Source organism: Aegilops tauschii, chromosome 2 (assembly GCF_002575655.3).
Source record: "Aegilops tauschii subsp. strangulata cultivar AL8/78 chromosome 2, Aet v6.0, whole genome shotgun sequence".
Classification (NCBI taxonomy): domain Eukaryota; kingdom Viridiplantae; phylum Streptophyta; class Magnoliopsida; order Poales; family Poaceae; genus Aegilops; species Aegilops tauschii.
In genome coordinates, this window is record NC_053036.3 from 76872646 (window position 1) to 76894126 (window position 21481).

At 49.8% G+C, this 21481-nt stretch overlaps 1 protein-coding gene across 2 annotated transcripts; it reads left to right on the top strand.

Annotated features, from left to right (window-relative positions):
- The first annotated feature begins 3588 nt into the window (after positions 1-3588).
- Positions 3589-10548, top strand: LOC109786944 (uncharacterized). 2 transcript variants are annotated; one of them, XM_040401652.2, is made up of 3 exons: positions 3589-4114; positions 4630-4695; positions 10141-10548. In XM_040401652.2, the coding sequence occupies exons 1-3, from the start codon at positions 3743-3745 to the stop codon at positions 10300-10302; spliced, it is 600 nt and encodes a 199-aa protein (XP_040257586.1). In that variant the 5' UTR covers positions 3589-3742; the 3' UTR covers positions 10303-10548. The 2 variants fall into 2 exon arrangements, with proteins under 2 accessions (XP_040257586.1, XP_020201099.1); XM_020345510.4 differs by having other exon boundaries at positions 3604-4114; positions 4389-4695.
- Positions 10549-21481: the final 10933 nt, after the last annotated feature.

Genomic DNA, 21481 nt, shown 5'->3' on the forward strand with positions numbered 1-21481 from the left:
GGTGGTGAAGACATCAAGGAGCGGGTGCTACCGGTCCCACCGCCACTCCTAGCAGCAGGAGCGGGGGGCTGGTTGTGAGGAGGACTGTCCTCGGAGTCATCGTCGTCCTCCTCCGAACCGGAACGGTCTCCGTGACGGGGGTCGCGGTCGCTGCGACGATCCCCCGCACCATCCCCGTCTGGCCCTCCCCCCAAGAAGCTGTCGTCGGGGATGCGGGGGCGGCCAATGTGGTTGGGTGGCTCAAGGGAGATGCGGAGGTCAAAACCCTGATCGTTGAAGAACACCCGGATCGTGGCGCGAAGCTTGGATGAGTCGAGGCATTTGACCTTGACGCGAACCTCCTCCTCCTTGCGGAGGGACAACTCGTCCACGACCACCACCTTGCCGAGGATGCGGGACATGCTCTGAATAAACCCACTCCGAACGAGCAATGTCGGGCAGGCCACCGATGAGGATCCAAGCAGTGTCCAAGACAGCCACCGCCAGGGGGTCCCGCACCGGCACAGAGATGTCCACCACTAGGTTGTGGAGAGATAGAGTGATGTCTCCGCTGCGGGTGCCGTAGCCGTGGCTGATAGCGTCGGGGAACACGACCGAGAACTGGCCTCCAGGCAGCATGGTGACCTGCCAATCCCAGGAGCAGTGGTAGAGATGGTTGAGCTCGGCCTCTAACATCTTCGGCGAGGCGACCCCATCCTTCACGGTGACAAGCGCCAGGAGCGATGGTGAGGGGGAGGGGATGTCAGGCACCTCGACGTGGAAGAAGCCGAGGCCCTCAATCCCATGCCCGTACATCACGAACTCCTCTGGCACCGGGCGGTCGGGGCAAAGGATCGCCGGGTGGTCAGGATCCGAGCAGAGGTAGCAGCCCTGGGGTCGAGTACAAGCCACCTGGGAGTGGCCGGAGAGGCCGCAGTTGAAGCACTTGACGAGGTCGGAGATGCGGTCATCAGGGAGAAGCGCTGTCGTGGTGGATGCCGCCGGGTCCCGAGCAGATCCAATGGCCGGGGCCGCGACATTTGCACGCCCCAAGCCCCGCTTCTTCTTGCACTTGCCGCCCGCCCGGCCCCGGCCAGTGCCATTGCCCGCGGGGGGAAGCTCGGTTCCCCACGCGGGGGCTGGTAACAGCTAGGCTGGGCAGCGGGGGGCGGAGGGCCTTGCAGGGCCGCGATCTGGGAGCGGTCAGAGGACCAGGGGCGACCGGTGCGCGCAGGGGAGCGGCTGGACTCCCTCCTGCGAACCGGGGAGGGCGAACGGCGGCGATGGTCGCGCCACTCAGAGGCGGGAGGCGGCGACCGGGACCGTCCCCGAAGGTCCGACCGTCCGGGCGAGCGGCGAGAGGGGGACCGACGAGCCTCGCGGGGAGGCGACCGACGGTCTCCGCGACCGGAGAGTTGCCGGCGGAGGTCGGCCTCGTGCCGGAGAGTGTCGGGGGAGGGACGGGAGGGGTCGCGCCGGTTGTCCAAGCGGGCGTCGTCGGGCCGGCGCTTGGGCCGCGGGGCCGCGTCATGCCAGTCCCGGGTCATGTCGGCGGGGGCGACGGCGGGGAAGGGAGGGGGACGGCGCCGGCGGCGGGAGGAGATGGGGCACGGGTTAGGGTTCGAACAGAGACGGGAGGGGGCGAGATGGGGTGCCTGGGGAATCCAGCCGGTGCCCAAATAGGCCGAATAGCCGGGCAGGCCGGCCCAGCCCAGGATCGCGCCAAAATGGGCTGGCCGTAGGCGCAGCCGCACCAGTTGGAGGCCCAGCGCCAGGCCCAGGCGCCCCGAGGCCCACAGCGGCGCGGCCCAGCCAGCGGGGCGGGGCGACAGGACCTAGGGTTTCCCCTGAAGCTGGGGCCACCGCCGCGGCCGGCGCCGGCGTAGGGGCAACGGCGAGCCAAGGGCGGCGGAGGGACTGGCTGGGGGAGAATCGGAGCGATGAGGATCCAAACGCTGCGATGAACGGGCGGAAGGGGGATCGACGGCCGACCACCGATGAGGCAGCCGATAGCGAGGAAGCGGCGGGCCGGACGGCGCCCGCGGCGGGGCGCCAAGAGCGCTGAGCACTGCCCAGGTCGGACCGCCCCGCGACGCCCCACGCTGGAGCGCGGCGGCGGCGAGCGGTCCTGGACCCGAGGGTGGCCCTTTTTCGTGGGGTCGGCAGAAGGGGGAGATGGGGGGCCGGCGAGCCGAAGGGGAAGACGGACAGCCGTGCCGCGGCGAGGCCACCATCCCCGGCCGAGGCGCCGCTCTGCGAGCCGGCGGGTCGCGCCGGACGATGGGGCGGCCGGCAGCGGCGTCATCGTCCTCAGCCAAATCGGCCCAGCGCGGCGGCGCCACAGCCATGGCGGGGGCGGCGACAGCCTGGGGAAGCGGAGGCCTCGGGGACCCGGCCAGAGGAGCAGGGGCGACGGAGGGCAGCGCAGCCGTGCTAGCGGCCAGGGGGAGGCCGGCCAGAGGCTCGAGCGTCAGTGCCAGGGCGGCGGGCGGCGCGTCGCCATCGAGGTCGCAGGAGCGCGCGTCCATCAGTTCAGCCTCGGTCTCCCACAGTGAGTTCGTGAGTATCATTCCAGTCAGTTGCTTTTGATAATAATTGTTTTTCTTTCCGGCTGGTTCTTCATTAAAAGTATACCTAATTGTGCGGCAATCATTGTTCGACCCTAGGCTGAAAATTCAGCTTTCCTATTTTGTAGAACCTTTTTCTTGCAAACAGGCGATCTTCTCTTCTATGCTCCAGCTTGGAACTTTCAAAAGCTAATATAAGGGGACGACTTACAATCCGGCGACTGATTTTCCCCCCGGTAATGGTAGCTGGTGAACGTACGCTATAGGAGGGATGGCAAGCGAACCATCTTGGCTGGCAGTTTTAGTTGTAAAAACAAGATCAAATGACGGTAATTTTTAAATGAAAATTGCCATCTCAGAGAGAAGAGAACCAGCAATGCCGTCTAAAGAAACTGCCGCCTCTCCCCTCTCCCTCTCAACTAGAACTGCCAGGCGAATATTCGCAAGTGCCATCCTCCCTGGCGAACATTTGCCAGTTATGAACGCCCCCTTTTTTTTAGCTTTCATTCGAATCATCCAATGTCCAACGACTCTAGTTCACCTTCCAAGTCCAACTCAAACCCTACACCCTCCAGATTGGAACCAGCACGCCTCCTCCCCCCTAGTTGTGATGCTGCGGCGAGCTGCACTGTCTCTGCCCCTCCGATGAGGTTCTAGTAAGCCCTCATCGGAGAGGTTCGGCAATGCAGGTAGACGGCAGCATTGGCGCAGAGCAACATCACCGACTTGAGCTCGGCGGCTATATAATCCTAACGGCCGTGAGAGCAAAACTAAACAAAACCACCCTCATTGCTGAACCCTTTTCAACACCTACGTCGGCGAGGCCTCGCCGGGACGCCGCGGCTGGCCATGTCGGCCCCCCTCATTGCTCCGCTTCATCTTGAGGATTCAAAAGCTAAAAAAAAAAACTCCGGTCAAACGCACTAATACAAATACTACTCCAAAGTTCAAGGTAAAAATAACTTGAATTCTAACATTCAGACACTCACCATTTCAGCATGCCCGGTCAGAACCCGAGTCCACTAATAGAAACTGAACCCGGAAGCGACACAGCTCGCCGGAAAACCCCATCCCGTGCGTGCTCGTCGCTAATCCCCAATTCCCACAAACCCCCCGCCCCTCGCTGCGCAGCCCAACCACTCCGCCCCCTTCGAGTGCGAGAAGCTTCGAGGAGCTAGGGTTTCCCGCACCGATCGATGGCCGTCGCCGACGCGGTGCTTCCCTCGCCGCCGACGCCGCCGCCCCCGCCGGCGCGGATCGTCGTCGTGATGCTGCTGCTCGTGCGCTTCGGCCGCATCCTCCGCGTCGCGGCGGGGGCCCTCACCTACGTGTGCTCGTCGGTTGCGTGCATCTCCTCCGGGGCCGCGGCTGCGCTGCTCGTCGCGCACCGCGCCTGGGGCACGCGCTCCGGCCCCTTCCTGTTCCTCCAGGCGCTCATGTACGGGGGCCTCAAGGTCTGCGTCGTCAGCGTCCTTGCGTCGTTCGCGCTTGCCGTCCTGATGGTGTGCGTCCAGCGCGTGGCATACGAGATTGCAGTTCGAACTGGATCCACTTCGGAATACAATAAGGTATCGTGCGAATTAACAACTCCCTGTGATCTTTATTCCGGTCCAATTGCAGCAGTATATAGGCAAGTGTTATGATTATGATCTTCGGAGTAATTCAGTTGCCATATACTTATATTGTTGTCAAATTAATTTCGTGCTTCAGGTTGTCCTGAACTCCTGATGAGCAGTAGTAGTTTTTTTCCATGTGTGTTCATCACTTCATTTGCATCCTACCATTTCCGAACCATTCCATATATACTACGTATGGTTTTGTTGAAATTGCTCTCCTCCTCAGAGCCGCTTCGTATCAATCAAGCGGGAGCCGCTTTCACACTTGTTTAGGCTTCCGCGCACCGCGGTGCTTGGATTGGCCGTGGATGTGGCTTTCTTCCTGCCAACGGTTGCTGGTCTTCTGGTAGCGACGATGTCGCCGCACGTGGAGGGTTCGAAATCTCATGGTCAAATGGCCGGTTCCGTGATCATGGAAGTGGGGTTATTTGGTATGCTTGTGACAGCTTGCTTTGTTACCATCCCAGCGCTCATTCTTCATGCCTGGAGGAGGGACCAGGCGGAATGGAAAGCACGGTCACAGTGCTGTTGAGGTATACCTCCCCCTTTGCTTTGCTCCCCTGTTTCTGTGAGCCATATGATCATTTCTATTATTATCTGCATATTTTGTTGTAGCCTCCTAATAGCATGAAAACAGTCCTCCAGTGTTTTTAATTACTGCCTACTGGTGTTGATATTTGTTAAGATGGAGAATCATTGTATATAAAACCAATAATGAGGTTTTTGCTATTTCCTCTGCTTATTGCATACTAAATTGGGATTGGCATTGATCTTAAACTGTGCAAGTAGCCAACGAATGCAGTTCTACCGTATGCGTTTGTTATGAAGTGATGATAATAAAAATGATCAGTTGCACGTATTAGAAAAAAGCAAATTAATTGCCTATGGTCCATCGTTCACTGTGATAGTTGTATCTTTGCAGCGAGTGAGATATAACAATGTTTGCATGCTTCCAAACTGTTTGCAAGCACCTTGAGTTTTCTTGTCATTGCTAATTTCTCCATTGAAACCAATGGAAAGACCCAAAGTTTTGAGGTTTTGGCTATGCATACGAGTCTACACTTCTTAGCTGCATTTGGCATTTATGACTTTGTACCATGTTCCCTCACTCTAGTTAAAAGAAGTGAACTGTTTTTTTTTCAGGAGTACGCAAATTGCGTACCATAGCTTTATAGAAGGCAGAGGTAAATGTAGAAGAAATATCCAAGCCACTCACACCACAAGCCGGTGCAAGAGCAACGAGAAAACTCTAACTCCTAAAACCATTCACTACTCCTCACTGAGATGTTGAACTCTTCTAGCTCCAGCGAGAGCCCACAACTTGAGCTCTTCAAAGATTTTTGAAACCCATTCGGATACCGTGTCATGCCTACCAAACACTCGTCCATTCCGTTGCTTCCAAATACTCCAACACACAATAGTGATCATCGAATCAAACCCTTTCCTGTACCTTTTAGGAATGTGTTTGCGATTAGAGCTCCACCAAGATTCAAGACGATCCGTCACCGTCGGCAGCAGCGCCAAATCAATCCTCGCCCTCCTGAAGCAAAGATACCATACCTGGCGGGAGTAGACATGTTGCAGCAAAATATGGTCCACGGCATCTTCTTATTGATCACATAGAAAGCACGATTAGCTCCGATCCTGCAAACCGTGCCTCAATCTCCAATCCGAGGTCCACAGTCGATATTGCAGTGCAAGCCACATAAATATCTTACATGGCAGGGGAGCCCAACACTGCTAAACTGTCGATGCACATTGGAACCTGATGGCACCCTCCCACAGCATGTGATATGTAGAAGCCGAGGTGTACTGCCCCTGAACGTTCCACTTCCATATCGCAACATCTTCCTGATCAGGGGAGATTTGCATGGGCAGCAGAATCTCCCAGAGCCAGATGAATTGCACTACCCCATCGGTAGAGAGCTCTCCAATGTCAGATGCCCAGCTGTGAAGATACAGACCCTCTTTAACCGATCTGCGATTAATCACCTGGGTCCGGACGTGCACCACAACAATTGGCGTAATTTCCGCCAGCCTAGCACCATTAATCCAACGGTCTCTCCAGAATAAAATTCGATCCCCGGTTCCCACCTGCCATCGCACCAAACTGTCGAACGCCTCCTGGACCCGAGGATGAGGTGACATGTTCAATCCCTTCCAGGTTCTAGTATCGTCCGTGCGCTTCAACCATTCCCAACGTAGGTGCAATACCCTGCCTCCTGAGATCAATCACTCCCAATCCTCCGAGGCATTTTGGCCTACAAACACGTTGCCACGTCACCTGGCAATTCCCGCCATGGATTTCTTCTGTCCCAGCCCAAAAGAAGGCCCTGCAGCCCTTGTCAACACGATCAGGCGCCCACTTCGGAGCGTCTGCCACAATCAGGTGATGCGTAGGACGGGTTCTGATAACATTTTTCACAAGGATCAGCCGTTCTAGCCTGGTGATCAAACCTCTCTGCCATCCTGGAAGTAATCACAGCACCGAATCAACTACTGGTTGCCACTCCGACCTCGTGAGCTGTAGCCCCAAATATTTGCATGCAAAAACTTCCATCTTCCACTGCATCGCCGCAGCCACCGCCTCCCTCTTCCACATGGATCATAATGACCGACGACTTGTTGAAGTTCACTTGAAGAGCCAAAGCAGCTCCATAAATGCGTAGAGATTCGTGGACACAACAGCAAATCGATCGCCCTCGGCCAGAAGAATAGTACTACATCATCCGCATAAATAGAGTCTCTGGAGAGGTGAGCATCCTGCAATGCACCGAGCACTCCACATTCGTGCTCTTGGGCGACCATGGAGGTCAAGGTGTCCATGGCGATCACAAAAAGGAGGGGTGAGAGCCGATCTCCCTGACGAAGCCCATGTGCGTGGATGAATTTCGCCCCACCCGAGCCATTTACCACCACTCGAGAGCTAGCCGTTGTGAGCAGGGTAGCAACCCAAGCTCTCCAGATCTTTGAGAATCCTTTAGCTCGCAGCACCTCGAACTGGAAGGGCCATGACAGAGAGTCAAAAGCACGAGATCTGTCTAACTTAAGCAGCACACCCTTGGCCTTCCACTTGTGCAACTTCCTCGCTAACTGCCGGACAAGCATGTAATTATCATCTATATTTCTCCCTTTTATGAACGCTGATTGGTTCACCATTACCAGATCTTCCATACGTCAGCTGAGTCTCGTCGCGAGCAATTTAACGCATATCTTCGGTATACTGTGAACCCAGCTAAGCGGATGAAAGTAACGATCGTGCATGCATCCGGCTTTTTCGAATCAGCGTGATCAGGGCTTAATTTAATCAGCCAAAACTGCGGCCGTATCGAGAAACAGCTTATGAATTGCTGCCATGACATCTCCTTTAATGATCACCCACACCTTCTGGTAGAACAAGCCAAAGAAACCATCGGGGCCAGGTGCGCAATCTGCCGGCATCTCCTTGATTACCGCCCAGACTTCCTCTTCAGAGAAAATCAGGTCTTGATCACTAAGATCCACCTGGGCAATGTCAAGGAAATCCAAATCAAGAGCATGCTCTCTTGCCTGTGCTGTTCCCAGGAGATTCTTGTAAGCAGCATGAGATAATTCCTCTTTTCTGCGTTGATCCGTAATGGTGTTAGGGTAATTGCCGGTATCATTTTTTTTTTGTTTTACTCCCATTGGCAATAAGATTGAAAAACTTCGTATTAGCATCTCCGTCACTCAGCCATCTAATACGCGAGCTCTGTCTCGTGATCATACGCTCAAGCGATGGAAAACCCAGCACTAGCTGCTTCAACGTGCGTCTCAACAACCTCTCCGCCGAGAGAGATCTCCATTTCTGAGCACAATCGAGGCGCAAAATCACATAATTTGCGATGGCGATCTGCAGCTTCACGTTACCAATGCGCTTTTGTCCCCAAGCCGTGAGATAGCGCGCCGTGTTTCTCAATAGCAAATCCAAGCGCTTGAACGGGTCAGTAATGGTTGTGTCGCAGACCCACGCCTCTTTGACCGCCTCCTATAAACCCTCAAGTTTTGCCCAGGAAATCTCGAACATGAAGCGGTGCCTTGGTTGGATGCGCTCACTCAGCGCCAAATGAAGCAGACAATGATCAGATTACGCCGTGGATAGCGCCTGAAGAAAACAGTCCGAATGCTCCAATTCCCAATCCACCGAGACAAAAACTCTGTCAATCTTGGTAAGCATGGGTGATTCCCGCTCGTTACTCGACGTGAACCTGTGCCCATGCAAGTACAGCTCTTTGAGGCCATTGTCATCAACGAACCGCTTGAATCTCCCCATCACTCTTCAGTCCAGGTTAGCATTATTCTTGTCTGATGCGTGTAGAATCAGGTTAAAATCCCCTAACACCAACCATAGGCCAGGGCAAAGCTGGCGGTGAGCCGAGAGCTCCTCCAGGAACTGCATCTTCTCCTGATCCTCTTGGGGTCTGTAAACAACCGAAAGCCACCAAGGTGCACCCTCCGATGGCGAAACATAGCCCGTGATGAAGTTTGTATCATTCACAAAGTTAGAAATCTGTAGCATGGAGGAATTCCAGGTGATAAGGACCCTTCCCTTAGTCTCGCACGCAGGAAGGTAAGCATAACCACATAAAACGACCCAAAACATTCCATAATAGTGTACTGGTCGATCACCGCCAGTTTAGTCTCCTGGATACAGAAAATTGCAGCATGTAATGAGTCAGCAAACTCCCTTAGTCTGGCACGCAGGAAGGTAAGCATAACCATCGTAAGACGACCCAAAACATTCCATAATAGAGTACTGGTCGATCACCGCCAGTTTAGTCTCCTGGATACAGAAAATTGCAGCATGTAATGAGTCAACAAACTCCTTAAGCGCCTTCCTCTTTCCTAGACTGTTAAGCCCCCTGTCATTGCAGCAAACAATCTCCAGGTTAAGGCCTGACATAATGGAGAGTGTGTCTCCATTGCCATCATCCAACAGCCTATGCTGACACTGCCAGTGTCAGATCTCCATCCACTCCAAGATCGATGGGGATAGCTTTCCCAAAGATAGAAAAGTAAACTGTTTGACCACTTTTGTTATGAAGTTATGATAATAAAAACGATCAGTTCCTTTTACATATTAGGAAAAAGCAAGATTAATTGCCTACGCTCCATCGTCCCCTGTGATCGTTGTATCTTTGCAGCGAGTGAGATTATAACAATGTTTGCATGCTTCCAAACTGTTTGCAAGCACCTTTCTTGAGTTTTCTTGTCATTGCTAATTTCTCCATTTGAGCCAATGGGAAGACCCAAAGTTTTGAAGTTTGGCCATGGCATATGAGTCTACTCTTCTTAGCTGCATTTTGCATGTATACTTTGTGCCGTGTTCCGTCACTCTGGTAAAAAGAAGTGAACTGTTTGACCATGTAAATAAATAACATGACGGTAAAATGACACACCTCTAGTCATTTTAACAATTATCAACTTCTATGTGGCGCTATGCCCACTACATTTTGGTAGAATTGCCATTGTGCCTTTGTCTGCTGTTGACTCAGTTTAATGCTTCTATACTTCAGTAAAAATAAGTAAACTGTTTGATCATGTACATAAATAACATGACAGTAAATGTATGCACATCTAGTACTTTAAGGTGGTGCTGTGCCACTACATTTTGGTAGATGTCCGTTTGAGAACAGTTAATATCTGATGTTGCAAGTTCATATCATCAGTTGTGTGTTTGTTAGCACTACCAATTGAAAGGGTGAGAAAGATACGAATTTTATAATATCTCACAAGATAGAAGTTACTTCATTGCTGGAAAATGAGTGGCATGGGCTTTAGATTTACAGGACTTAAAGTTGAAAATACTCCCTCCGCCCGAAAATAAGTGTCTCAACTTATGTACAACTTGCGACACTTATTTTGGGACGGAGGGAGTATACTACTGGATGCTTAATGTTGATTTGGCAATGTTCTTTTATGTGGTAATTTGATCAAATCTTGGGCCTGGTTATTGGCAGATGAAGCTAAGAAGAGAAGGTGTCCGCAGAATTTGGCAAGGAGCTACAGTGCCCATTCCGCTGATGGTCGTCAGTGATCCCAACAGATACAAGTTTTCAGAGGAAAAACAGCCTTTGCAGACTTGCTTCTTTCTACTATTAGTAGATCCTAATCATCATTAGCCATGGGAACTTTTGTAGACTTGCTTATTTCTGATATTACTAGACTGTAATCTTCAATAGCCGTGAAGTTTGTGGGTCATTATGGATCTGGTGATGATGTTTGATGCTGCTCCGGGTTACTTGCTTACAAGTTTGCACTGGAGTATTGGTGTATACATGATGGTAGAATTTGTGTCCTGTTTGTAATACCCTGTTGGAAGAAAATGCTTCCATTCCATGAGACATTAATATGGTGATGAATTGGTATGACTGCCGTCAGTTTGCATTCTTATGTTGTATGCATGGTAGTAACGTTCTGCAATTGGGCTATGTATGCGTTGCCATTTCGAACAGAATATCCTTGTGGTTATGTTTATCAGGAGTGGTTATCTACTGCCATCTTGGTCGTTGGGTCATCTGTTAGAATGTTAACTCTTTTTTCGATAAAGGGTGGATTTTATTGATTCAAAATAGAGCATCAAGAGGATACAAACATAATGAGTACACACCCGGTCTCTGCATAGCTAAGATGCACACAGCCAACATCTACGCACGCACATAAAAATAAAGCCAACAAATAGCAAAGTCATACAAGACCAAAGCTATGCATAGGCGAGAGAAAAAAAAAACCCAAAGGCGATCAAATCTACAATGGGTAAACTACAGTAATGACCATATTCACACCAATCATATCATGACACCACACTGACGATGAGGTTCTTCGACGGCAACACCTTTAAGAAGGAAGCGACGCTCAACCATCGCCGTTACCGGATCCAACCACCTAAGGCAGAATCTAGGTTTTCACCCCGAAAAACCAGTCCGAGCATATCCAAACAATGCCTTCAACAAGGTAGCGATGTAAAAACATCATCATTGCCAGGTATAACCAACTCGGGTCAGACCTTAGGCTTTCACCGGGAAGCTCGAGACCAGGTGCTCAAGTAGCACCACCATCAATCTCGCTTGTGTTGTCGCCACCACTTTTCCGCAATCCCAGCAGTGACATGTGCCGCTGCCGTTGCACAATCATTCCTCTGCGTCAAGCCATCATCAATAGTTTGCATCTCAACTCCAAAGTCAACCACCAGATCTGTATGAAGAAACTCTCACAAAGATCTTTCGTGACCGCCACAATCCGCAATCCGCATCGAGGCCGCCGCCATAAGCCTGAATGGTCACCGCAAGACCCACACAGCGAGGCAGTCACGGCGCTTCTGGCACGACCCCTTGCCGGATCTGAGCGTAGACCGGCCCGCAACGGTGACCCGGCCAACCCTTGACAGGGTCAGGGGGAAGGCATGCCTCACATCCATGATTGGATCTGGGAAGGAATCAGCCCACGCTGACATCCCCCGGCCTGCCATGACCGGATCTGGGCAGCTCGCGACTGCCGACGGCCTAGATGGGGCGGCTGCAGCCCTCCTGGTCACACTCCCGAAACCTCTGGCTGGCGATCAGGACGGACACCGTAAGGAGAGGAGCGATAGCCTCGAGCGAAGGAAGGAACGAAGTGAAGGTAGAGAAGCCCCGCCACCACCGCCTTCCGCACGGGGCATCGCCCGGCGGCGCTGGCCGGCGGCGGCGAGGAGAGAGAGGACACGGGCGCTCGAGGCGGTGGAGATGGGATTGCCTCCCGTGTCGCCCGCTGAGGACGACGCGGGGACCAAGTTAGAATGTTAACTCTACCTGGTGGCATGCTTGTATTGTCGTTTTCATCCTCATATTTGCTGCTGAACTTCGTCAGCATTTTTAACATTATGATGATTAATGCTATGATCAGGGATACAAATTCGCAATCAGTGTTGGATATTTGGTAAATAAATTTGCATTTTATCTATGTTACACAGATGAGCTGAACCATTAAGAGGGCGCGCTAGACCGGTTTGTTCATTCATCAATTTGTTATTCTGAATTTGACAACAAAATGCATGTGTAAATTCAAGAAGCCCTTTAACTTTGATTATGTTCCGTTAAATAAGTGAAGACAAATTCTTCGCACAAAATCTCTCAATGTAAGAATGAATTAGCCTAAAAAGCAACGGTCGAAAAATAGGTTAGACATTTTTATCCAATTTTTGTTTACAAGATTAGCTACTGTGAAAAAAGTCGTGTGCCCTTTTTCTTCCATTTTTACTAAAATTCAGTCGATTGAACTTCCATTTCGTTCTTGGTAGAATTCTCGATCCTTGAATCTCGTCGGCAATCGCAGTGTGGGCTGCCCGTCATGGATGAGGCGTCTGCTTGCCTTGGTTTTGTGTCGTTGAAAACTGTCACATGCTCCAATTTTCTTTTGTCGAACCGTAACATCTAAAGGCACTTCTCAGATATGCATGATGGACTGTGGTCCATAGCGTCAATTTTTCATTACACTGCATTGAACTGCAATTGTATTATTTTTGTCTAGTTATTGGGTATGTTCTCCCTTTCAAACCGATTATCATCAAAATCTATTTCCAGGCGAAAGGATCTATCATGACTTTCAGTTGCTTTTGAAAATATTGTCTTTTCCTTTCAAGCCGTTTTTCAATGAAAGTTTACCTAATTATGCAATCATAATAATTTGACACTAGGTCTTGAAACTTTCAAAATACTTCAAACTAAATAAATTGGGTGTTAACCATTTCCCCTAGAATTTTTCAACTTCAAATTGAGGATCCCGATTGAGAGTTTTTTTAATTCAAAAACCCTAACTGAAACTCAACTCAGTATTATTTCGTTGGAAAGAAAATTTGGTAATAGATTTTGACATTTCGCCCGGTGGCTTGAACAAGAAATTCGGTAATTCTTGTAAAAAAATGAAATTCGGTAATTGTGCAGGATCGCATCAGGTACTCACCATTTCCAAGTACCCGGTTAGAGCATCTCTAGCAGTCCCCTTAAAAACCGCGACCCTTATAACCGGGACAAGGGCCGAGAAAAGCGCGTTTTAAGGCCGGAAATCGGCTGCGACCGAACAAAGCCCGCAAACTAGAGATAACCTTAAAACCACACAATGCAATTGACCGCGATTTTGACAAATAAACACAAATTTTGAGAATTCAAATACAATTTTGGCGACATTTGAACATAGTTTTCGCGCCACAACCCAAAAGACATCGCATCCATCATCATCATCATCACAAGATGAAATCTTCACCGCCACCATTGCCACCACCACTTGCCGAACCACCACCGAACCTTGGCACCGCATGGTCTCTTGCGGCTAGCCTTCTCCTCTCCAAGATCTCCAACCTTGCCATGTCATGCCATTCTTTGGTGACCATCCATCTCATTTCGATTCATCATCATGATCTTGTTCTCCTCTTGAAGGAGCTTGGCCATGGCTTTGTTCTCGTCGGCCATGGCTCTTCTCTCCTCAATGGCAGCCTTGCGCATGGTCTCCTCCTTGAGTAGTTGCCACTTCTCTTGCTTCTCTTGAGCCTTCTTCTCGGCCAACTCCTTTTTCGCCTCCAATGTCTTGATCACCAATATCTGATTGGACTTGACCATATGATCTAACTTGTCCCGCAAGCTTGATGCCTCCACTTCCTTCTTGATTTTGTCCTAGGCCTTCTTGTTTTCATCAGGCTGTTCTTGGTGAGTGCACCTCTCTTTGATGGGGATTCTTTGTTAATCACCTTCCACTTCTCGCTATCTTTAAGAAATTCCCAACAATGCTCTAGTTGAAATGCTTTTTTATCAGAAGTTTCCATGTCCTTGTACCTTTCTTGCGCAGTTTGTCCTACAAAATGAAAATAATGTCAAATTATGCAACCTCTCCGACGGCTACAAAAGATTTGCACAACTTGGGACATGAAAACAAACTCACATAATTGGATTCAACGGTACCACTTGGAGGTGCATTGCGGACTTGAGTCAAACAAGCAGCCCAACGGCTAAAAATCGGCTTGATCACGTCCCAACGACTTTGGAGAGACCAAAAGGTGCGCGACGTCCTGTTGGGATACTTTGCCATCATGCTGAGGTACTAGTCCTCTATCCTTTGCCAATACCACTTGGCGGTTTGGTCAGTGCCGGTGCACACATCAAGAGACACCGATTCCCAAGCCTTGATCAAGTTTTTTTAATCTTCCAATGGCGTGTAGTTCTTCGATCTTGCGCGTGATTTTTCTTGCGCCGCGCCCCCTCGTCAACCTCCTCCACATCATCTTCTTCCTCATCGTGACCGTGCACGGGCACCATCCATCTCATTGTAACCGTAATCACCGATCGGGGCTTGATCGATGTCAACGGTGTTGTCGTCCAACATTTGCACGAAGTCGGCAGTCGCATCATGCAAACCGGTGCTACAATTTTGCTCAACAAGTCATGAACACGCGCAATGGAGAAAAGTGAAAGAAGTGCAAGAAATCGAAGCATCATACCTTGCGCCCATTCAGTCGAACACCTCGGGGGGCGGCGGTAGCAGCGCCGTCGGCGGGCATCCTTAGGGTAGTTCTTGTCGGGGCAACAGGGGAGGTGTTGGTGGGGTAGGTCTTTCGGCGAGCTTCTTGCGTTTAGCACCGGAAGCCTTCCCCTTCTTCGCTGGCGGGTGCCCGGCCAAATTCACATCGGAGGCGACGGGGCCGGCGGGCGCGCGTGCCTTCCTGGCGGGGGCTGCGGGAGCGCTGCCCTGGATGAGGACGTTTCCCAGCCACTTGCGGGGTGGCGCAGTGGAGCCTTGAATGACAACGGGCGTGACATGACCAACGACGAGATCTGCCGAAGGGGATGGCGTGTGGGTGACATCCACTGTGACGACCGACGACTGGGAGGCTTCCATGGTGGTGGAGGGAAGCCGGGGAAGGTGCTCCGGAGCGGGCGGAGGGAGGTGGTTGGCGGCGGAGGGAAGGGGAAGCGGGAACAACCGCGCGGAAATGTCCCTCCCGCCAAATCTCGCAGCCGATAAGGGTCAGGCTCGGGTTGGCCTCCCATCCTGTGTATCTAAAGGTTGAGGGCGAAGATTTTCCATGCCCCCAATTTTTTTTACAGGTCGCGGGCTGATACACTGTCTGATCAGGCCACTTTTTTCGTCTGAAACCATAAACGGGTGGTTATTTTGCGGGTCGGCGCGTTTTAAGGGTCTGCTAGAGATGCTCTATGGTCTGCTAGATATGCTCTTAGAGCATCTCTAGCAGACCCCGCATCCCGCCGGCCCACAAAACGCATTTGCAGTTTGCGGAAAACGGCCTTTGCGGGCCGGCGCGGACGGCCGCAGATGCAGACCCCTAAAACGGACCCGTATAAAAGTATATTCGCGGAATATGCTTTTTTACAGGTCGGCTTTGCGGGGTTTGCTCTTGCACCGCTGCATCCCGCATCCCATCGGCCCGCAAATATCAAATCCAACATAATACAACAAATGGAAGCAAACTAAATCATTATTCAATACCAACATAATACAACAATCATCCACATTACAAATAATTATTCAAATCACCGAAGCAAACTTAAATAATGCAATACAAAACTTGTCATGAATACAAATATAAATGAATTCAAAAATGAGTTACTATCCAGCCCTTTGCCAATGGTGCTCAATGAGATCCTCCTAAAGTTGAAAGTGTGTGTTTGCATTTTCAATCTCCTTGTATGTGTGAAGAAAAGCTCTAATGCGGTTAGGGTCTCTAGCTGGTTTGACACGGCTACCCACATTGTCGTAGAAGAATTCCAAGTTCATTCCTCTCTCATCTTCAAGAATCATATTGTGAAGGATAACACAACATGTCATGATATTTTTCAAGGTTCTCTTATCCCAAAAACGAGCAGGATCACTGCTACCTCTTGAGCACTGCGTTGGTTTTCCCTTGAAGAGGAAAAGGGTGATGCAGTAAAGCAGCGTAAGTATTTCCCTCAGTTTTTGAGAACCAAGGTATCAATCCAATAGGAGGCCACGCACGAGTTCCTCGCACCTACACAAACAATTAAAATCCTCGCAACCAACACAATAAAGAGGTTGTCAATCCCTTCACGGTCACTTACGAAAGTGAGATCTGATAGATATGATAAGATAATATTTTTGGTATTTTTATGATAAAGATGCAAAGTAAAATAAAAGGCAATAAAAATAGCTAAGTGTTGGAAGATTAATATGATGGAAAATAGACCCGGGGGCCATAGGTTTCACTAGTGGCTTCTCTCGAGAGCATACGTATTACGGTGGGTAAACAAATTACTGTTGAGCAATTGACAGAATTGAGCATAGTTATGAGAATATCTAGGTATGATCATGTATATAGGCATCACGTCCGCGACAAGTAGACTGACTCCTGCCTGCATCTACTACTATTACTCCACACATCGACCGCTATCCAGCATGCATCTAGAGTATTAAGTTCAAAAGAACAGAGTAACGCTTTAGGTAAGATGACATGATGTAGAGGGATAAACTCATGCAATATGATATAAACCCCATCTTGTTATCCTCAATGGCAACAATACAATACGTGCCTTGCTGCCCCTACTGTCACTGGGAAAGGACACCGCAAGATTGAACCCAAAGCTAAGCACTTCTCCCATTGCAAGAAAGATCAATCTAGTAGGCCAAACCAAACTGATAATTCGAAGAGACTTGCAAAGATAACCAATCATACATAAAAGAATTCAGAGAAGATTCTAATATTGTTCATAGATAAACTTGATCATAAACCCACAATTCATCGGTCTCAACAAAGACACAGCAAAAGAAGATTACATCGAATAGATCTCCACGAGAATCATGGAGAACTTTGTATTGAGATCCAAAGAGAGAGAAGAAGCCATCTAGCTAATAACTATGGACCCTAAGGTCTGAGGTAAACTACTCACACATCATCGGAGAGGCTATGGTGTTGATGTAGAAGCCCTCCGTGATCAATGCCTCCTCCGGCGGAGCTCCGGAAAAGGCCCCAAGATGGGATCTCACGAGTACAGAAGGTTGCGGCGGTGGAATTAGGTTTTTTTGCTCCGTATCTGGTAGTTTGGGGGTACGTAGGTATATATGTTGGGGAACGTAGTAATTTCAAAAAAATTCCTACGCACATGCAAGATCACGGTGATGCATAGCAACGAGAGGGGAGAGTGTTGTCCATGTACCCTCGTAGACCGAAAGAGGAAGCGTTGGCACAACGCGGTTGATGTAGTCGTACGTCTTCACGATCCAACCGATCAAGTACCGAACGCACGGCACCTCCGAGTTCAGCACACGTTCAGCCCGATGACGTCCTTCGAACTCCGATCCAGCCGAGTGTTGAGGGAGAGTTTCGTCAGCACGACGGCATGGTGACGATGATGATGTTCTACCGACGCAGGGCTTCGCCTAAGCACCGCTACAGTATTATCGAGGTGGACTATGGTGGAGGGGGCACCGCACACGGCTAAAAGATCAAACGATCAATTGTTGTCTCTAGGGTGCCCCCTGCCCCCGTATATAAAGGAGCAAGGGGGGAAGGTGCGGCCGGCCAGGAGGAGGCGCGCCAGGAGGAGTCCTACTCCCACCGGGAGTAGGACTCCCTCCCTTCCTTGTTGGACTAGGAGAGGAGAGGGAAGGAGAGAGGGGGAAAGGAAAGGGGGGGCGCCGCCCCCCCTCCTTGTCCAATTCGGACTTGGGGGGGAGGGGCGCACGGCTGCCCCTTGGCCGCCTCTCCTCTTCCACCAATTGGGCCCATGAGGCCCAATAGCCTCCGGGGGGTTCCGGTAACCCCCCGGTACTCTGGTATATATCCGATAACCCCCGGAACCATTCCGGTGTCCGAATATAGTCATCCAATATATCAATCTTCATGTCTCGACCATTTCGAGACTCCTCGTCATATCCGTGATCACATCCGGGACTCCGAACAACCTTCGGTACATCAAAACATATAAACTCATAATATAACTGTCATCGAAACGTTAAGCGTGCGGACCCTACGGGTTCGAGAACTATGTAGACATGACCGAGACACGTCTCCAGTCAATAACCAATAGCGGAACCTGGATGCTCATATTGGCTCCCACATATTCTACGAAGATCTTTATCGGTCAGACCGCATAACAACATACGTTGTTCCCTTTGTCATCGGTATGTTACTTGCCCGAGATTCGATCGTCGGTATCTCAATACCTAGTTCAATATCGTTACCGGCAAGTCTCTTTACTCGTTTCGTAATACATCATCCCACAACTAACTCATTAGTTACAATGCTTGCAAGGCTTATAGTGATGTGTATTACCGAGTGGGCCCAGAGATACCTCTCCGACAATCGGAGTGACAAATCCTAATCTCGAAATACGCCAACCCAACAAGTACGTTCGGAGACACCTGTAGAGCACCTTTATAATCACCCAGTTACGTTGTGATGTTTGTTAGCACACAAAGTGTTCCTCCAGTAAACGGGAGTTGCATAATCTCATAGTCATGGGAACATGTATAAGTCATGAAGAAAGCAATAGCAACATACTAAACGATCAAGTGCTAAGCTAACGGAATGGGTCAAGTCAATCACATCATTCTCCTAATGATGTGACCTCGTTAATCAAATGAAAACTCATGTCTATGGCTAGGAAACATAACCATCTTTGATCAACGAGCTAGTCAAGTAGAGGCATACTAGTGACACTCTGTTTGTCTATGTACTCACACATGTATTATGTTTCCGGTTAATAGAATTCTAGCATGAATAATAAACATTTATCATGAAATAAGGAAATAAATAATAACTTTATTATTGCCTCTAGGGCATATTTCCTTCAGTCTCCCACTTGCACGAGAGTCAATAATCTAGTTCACATCACCATGTGATTTAACACCAATAGTTCACATCACCATGTGATTAACACCCAAAGGGTTTACTAGAATCAATGATCTAGTTCACATCGCTATGTGATTAACACCCAAAGAGTACTAAGGTGTGATCATGTTTTGCTTGTGAGAGAAGTTTAGTCAACGGGTCTGCCACATTCAGATCCGTATGTATTTTGCAAATTTCTATGTCAACAATGCTCTGCACGGAGCTACTCTAGATAATTGCTCCCACTTTCAATACGTATCCAGGTTGAGACTTAGAGTCATCTGGATCAATGTCAAAACTTGCATCGACGTAATCCTTTACGGCGAACCTTTTTGTCACCTCCATAATCGAGAAACATATCCTTATTCCACTAAGGATAATTTTGACCGCTGTCCAGTGATCTACTCCTAGATCACTATTGTACTCCCTTGCCAAAATCAGTGTAGGGTATACAATAGATCTGGTACACAGCATGGCATACTTTATAGAACCTATGGCTGAGGCATAGGGAACGACTTTCATTCTCTTTCTATCTTCTGCCGTGGCCGGGCATGAATAATAAACATTTATCATGAAATAAGGAAATAAATAATAACTTTATTGTTGCCTCTAGGGCATATTTCCTTCAATATATAGGAGGAAGAAGTACGTCGGTGGAGCAACGTGGGCCCCACGAGGGTGGAGGGCGCGCCCCCTACCTCGTGCCCTCCTGGTTGCTTTCTTGACGTAGGGTCCAAGTCCTCTGGATCACGTTCGTTCCAAAAATCACGTTCCCGAAGGTTTCATTCCGTTTGGACTACGTTTGATATTCTTTTTCCGCGAAACTCTGAAATAGGCAAAAAACAGCAATTCTGGGCTGGGCCTCCGGTTAATAGGTTAGTCCCAAAAATAATATAAAAGTGTATAATAAAGCCCATTAATGTCCAAAACAGAATATAATATAGCATGGAACAATAAAAAATTATAGATACGTTGGAGACGTATCAACCACAAACAATTGCAAACCTAGATTGCAAAACCCCGAATGCTCTTTCAATGTCTTTTCGGGCTGCCTCTTGCACCCTTGCAATTTCACAATGTTGTCTAGATTTGGGATCTTTGATGCTCTTGACAAAGGTGCACCAAGGAGGGTATATACCATCTGCAAGATAGTACCCTTTTGTGTATTCATGTCCATTGATAGTGTAGTTACAAGCAGGAGCATCACCACTAGCAAGCCTAGCAAACAAATGAGACTGTTGCAACACATTGATATCATTGAGAGTGCCTGGCATACCAAAGAAGCAATGCCAAATCCATAAATCCTCGGATGCTACGGCCTCTAGCACAATTGTTGCATCACGAGGCCACAATACATTCCTTGCCATGCCTTTGGGCAATTTTTCCAAGTCCAATGCATACAATCAATGCTACCTAGCATGCTAGGCCAACCTCTCCTCTCATTAGATGCCATCAATTTCTTTGTGTCATCCTCGTTGGGTGCCCGAAAATACTCAGGACCAAAGACACGGATGATCACTTTTGCAAATCTACGCACTGACTCAATTGTAGTATCTTCACCAATGCGAAGGTACTCATCGACATAGTCAGTCGGAACGCCATATGCAATCACCCGCATAGCTGCGGAGATTTTTTGATATGCACTAAATCCCTTTAAGCCTGCATCATTTTTTCTTTGAGTAAAATACCGGCAATTTGCCTCGCAAGCTTGGACAATTTTCACAAAGAGGGATCGACGCATTCGGTACCTTCTCCGGAAGAGGTGCGGTGGATATGTTGGATTCTCCGCGAAGTAGTCTTGCATCAACATCTCGTTCCCAAGATGGCGATTCTGAGGAATGCAAAGACGCCCGACGGTCGATCCTCGCCGCCTCTTCCGGTTCTCGTCTTCGTGCTCCTTCACGGCAAGTGCCATCACTAATGTCTGAAGCCGAAAGGTCGCTAGCATGGTCTTATCATCCGAGTCATCCGAATCGGACAAATCAGAGAGCAAGAACTTCTCGCACGGGCTCAATTCCATCTACATGAAATAAGAATCACATGGCGCGTCAATCAACTATGCATACCGCTCGCAAATATCACAAAACAAACACTAACCGGCGGCTCGTGTGGCGGGTGATCCCGGGCGGCGACGAGGGGCGGGCTCGACGGCGGTCGATCCCCGTCGGCGACAACGACGAGGGGCGGCTCTTCTCGCCGGATCTGGGGGGGGTCGGTGCAGTGTATCGGCGCTGGAGGGTGGGGGACGGCCCCGAGGCACGATTCCGCCCGCAGATTTGGCCGGAATCGGCGGCGGCGGACGGGCGGAAGCAAAGGCGGGCGTCGCGGAAGGAGATGGGGAAAGGCGCGCGGGCTGAAATGTCCCTCCCACCAACCGCTTCTCTGGGATGCGGGGCACCGCATGGGCGAGGGGTAAACCCGCGTATTCGCGGGTTGGGGCTGAAATTTTGCCGCGCCCCTAAAAAATT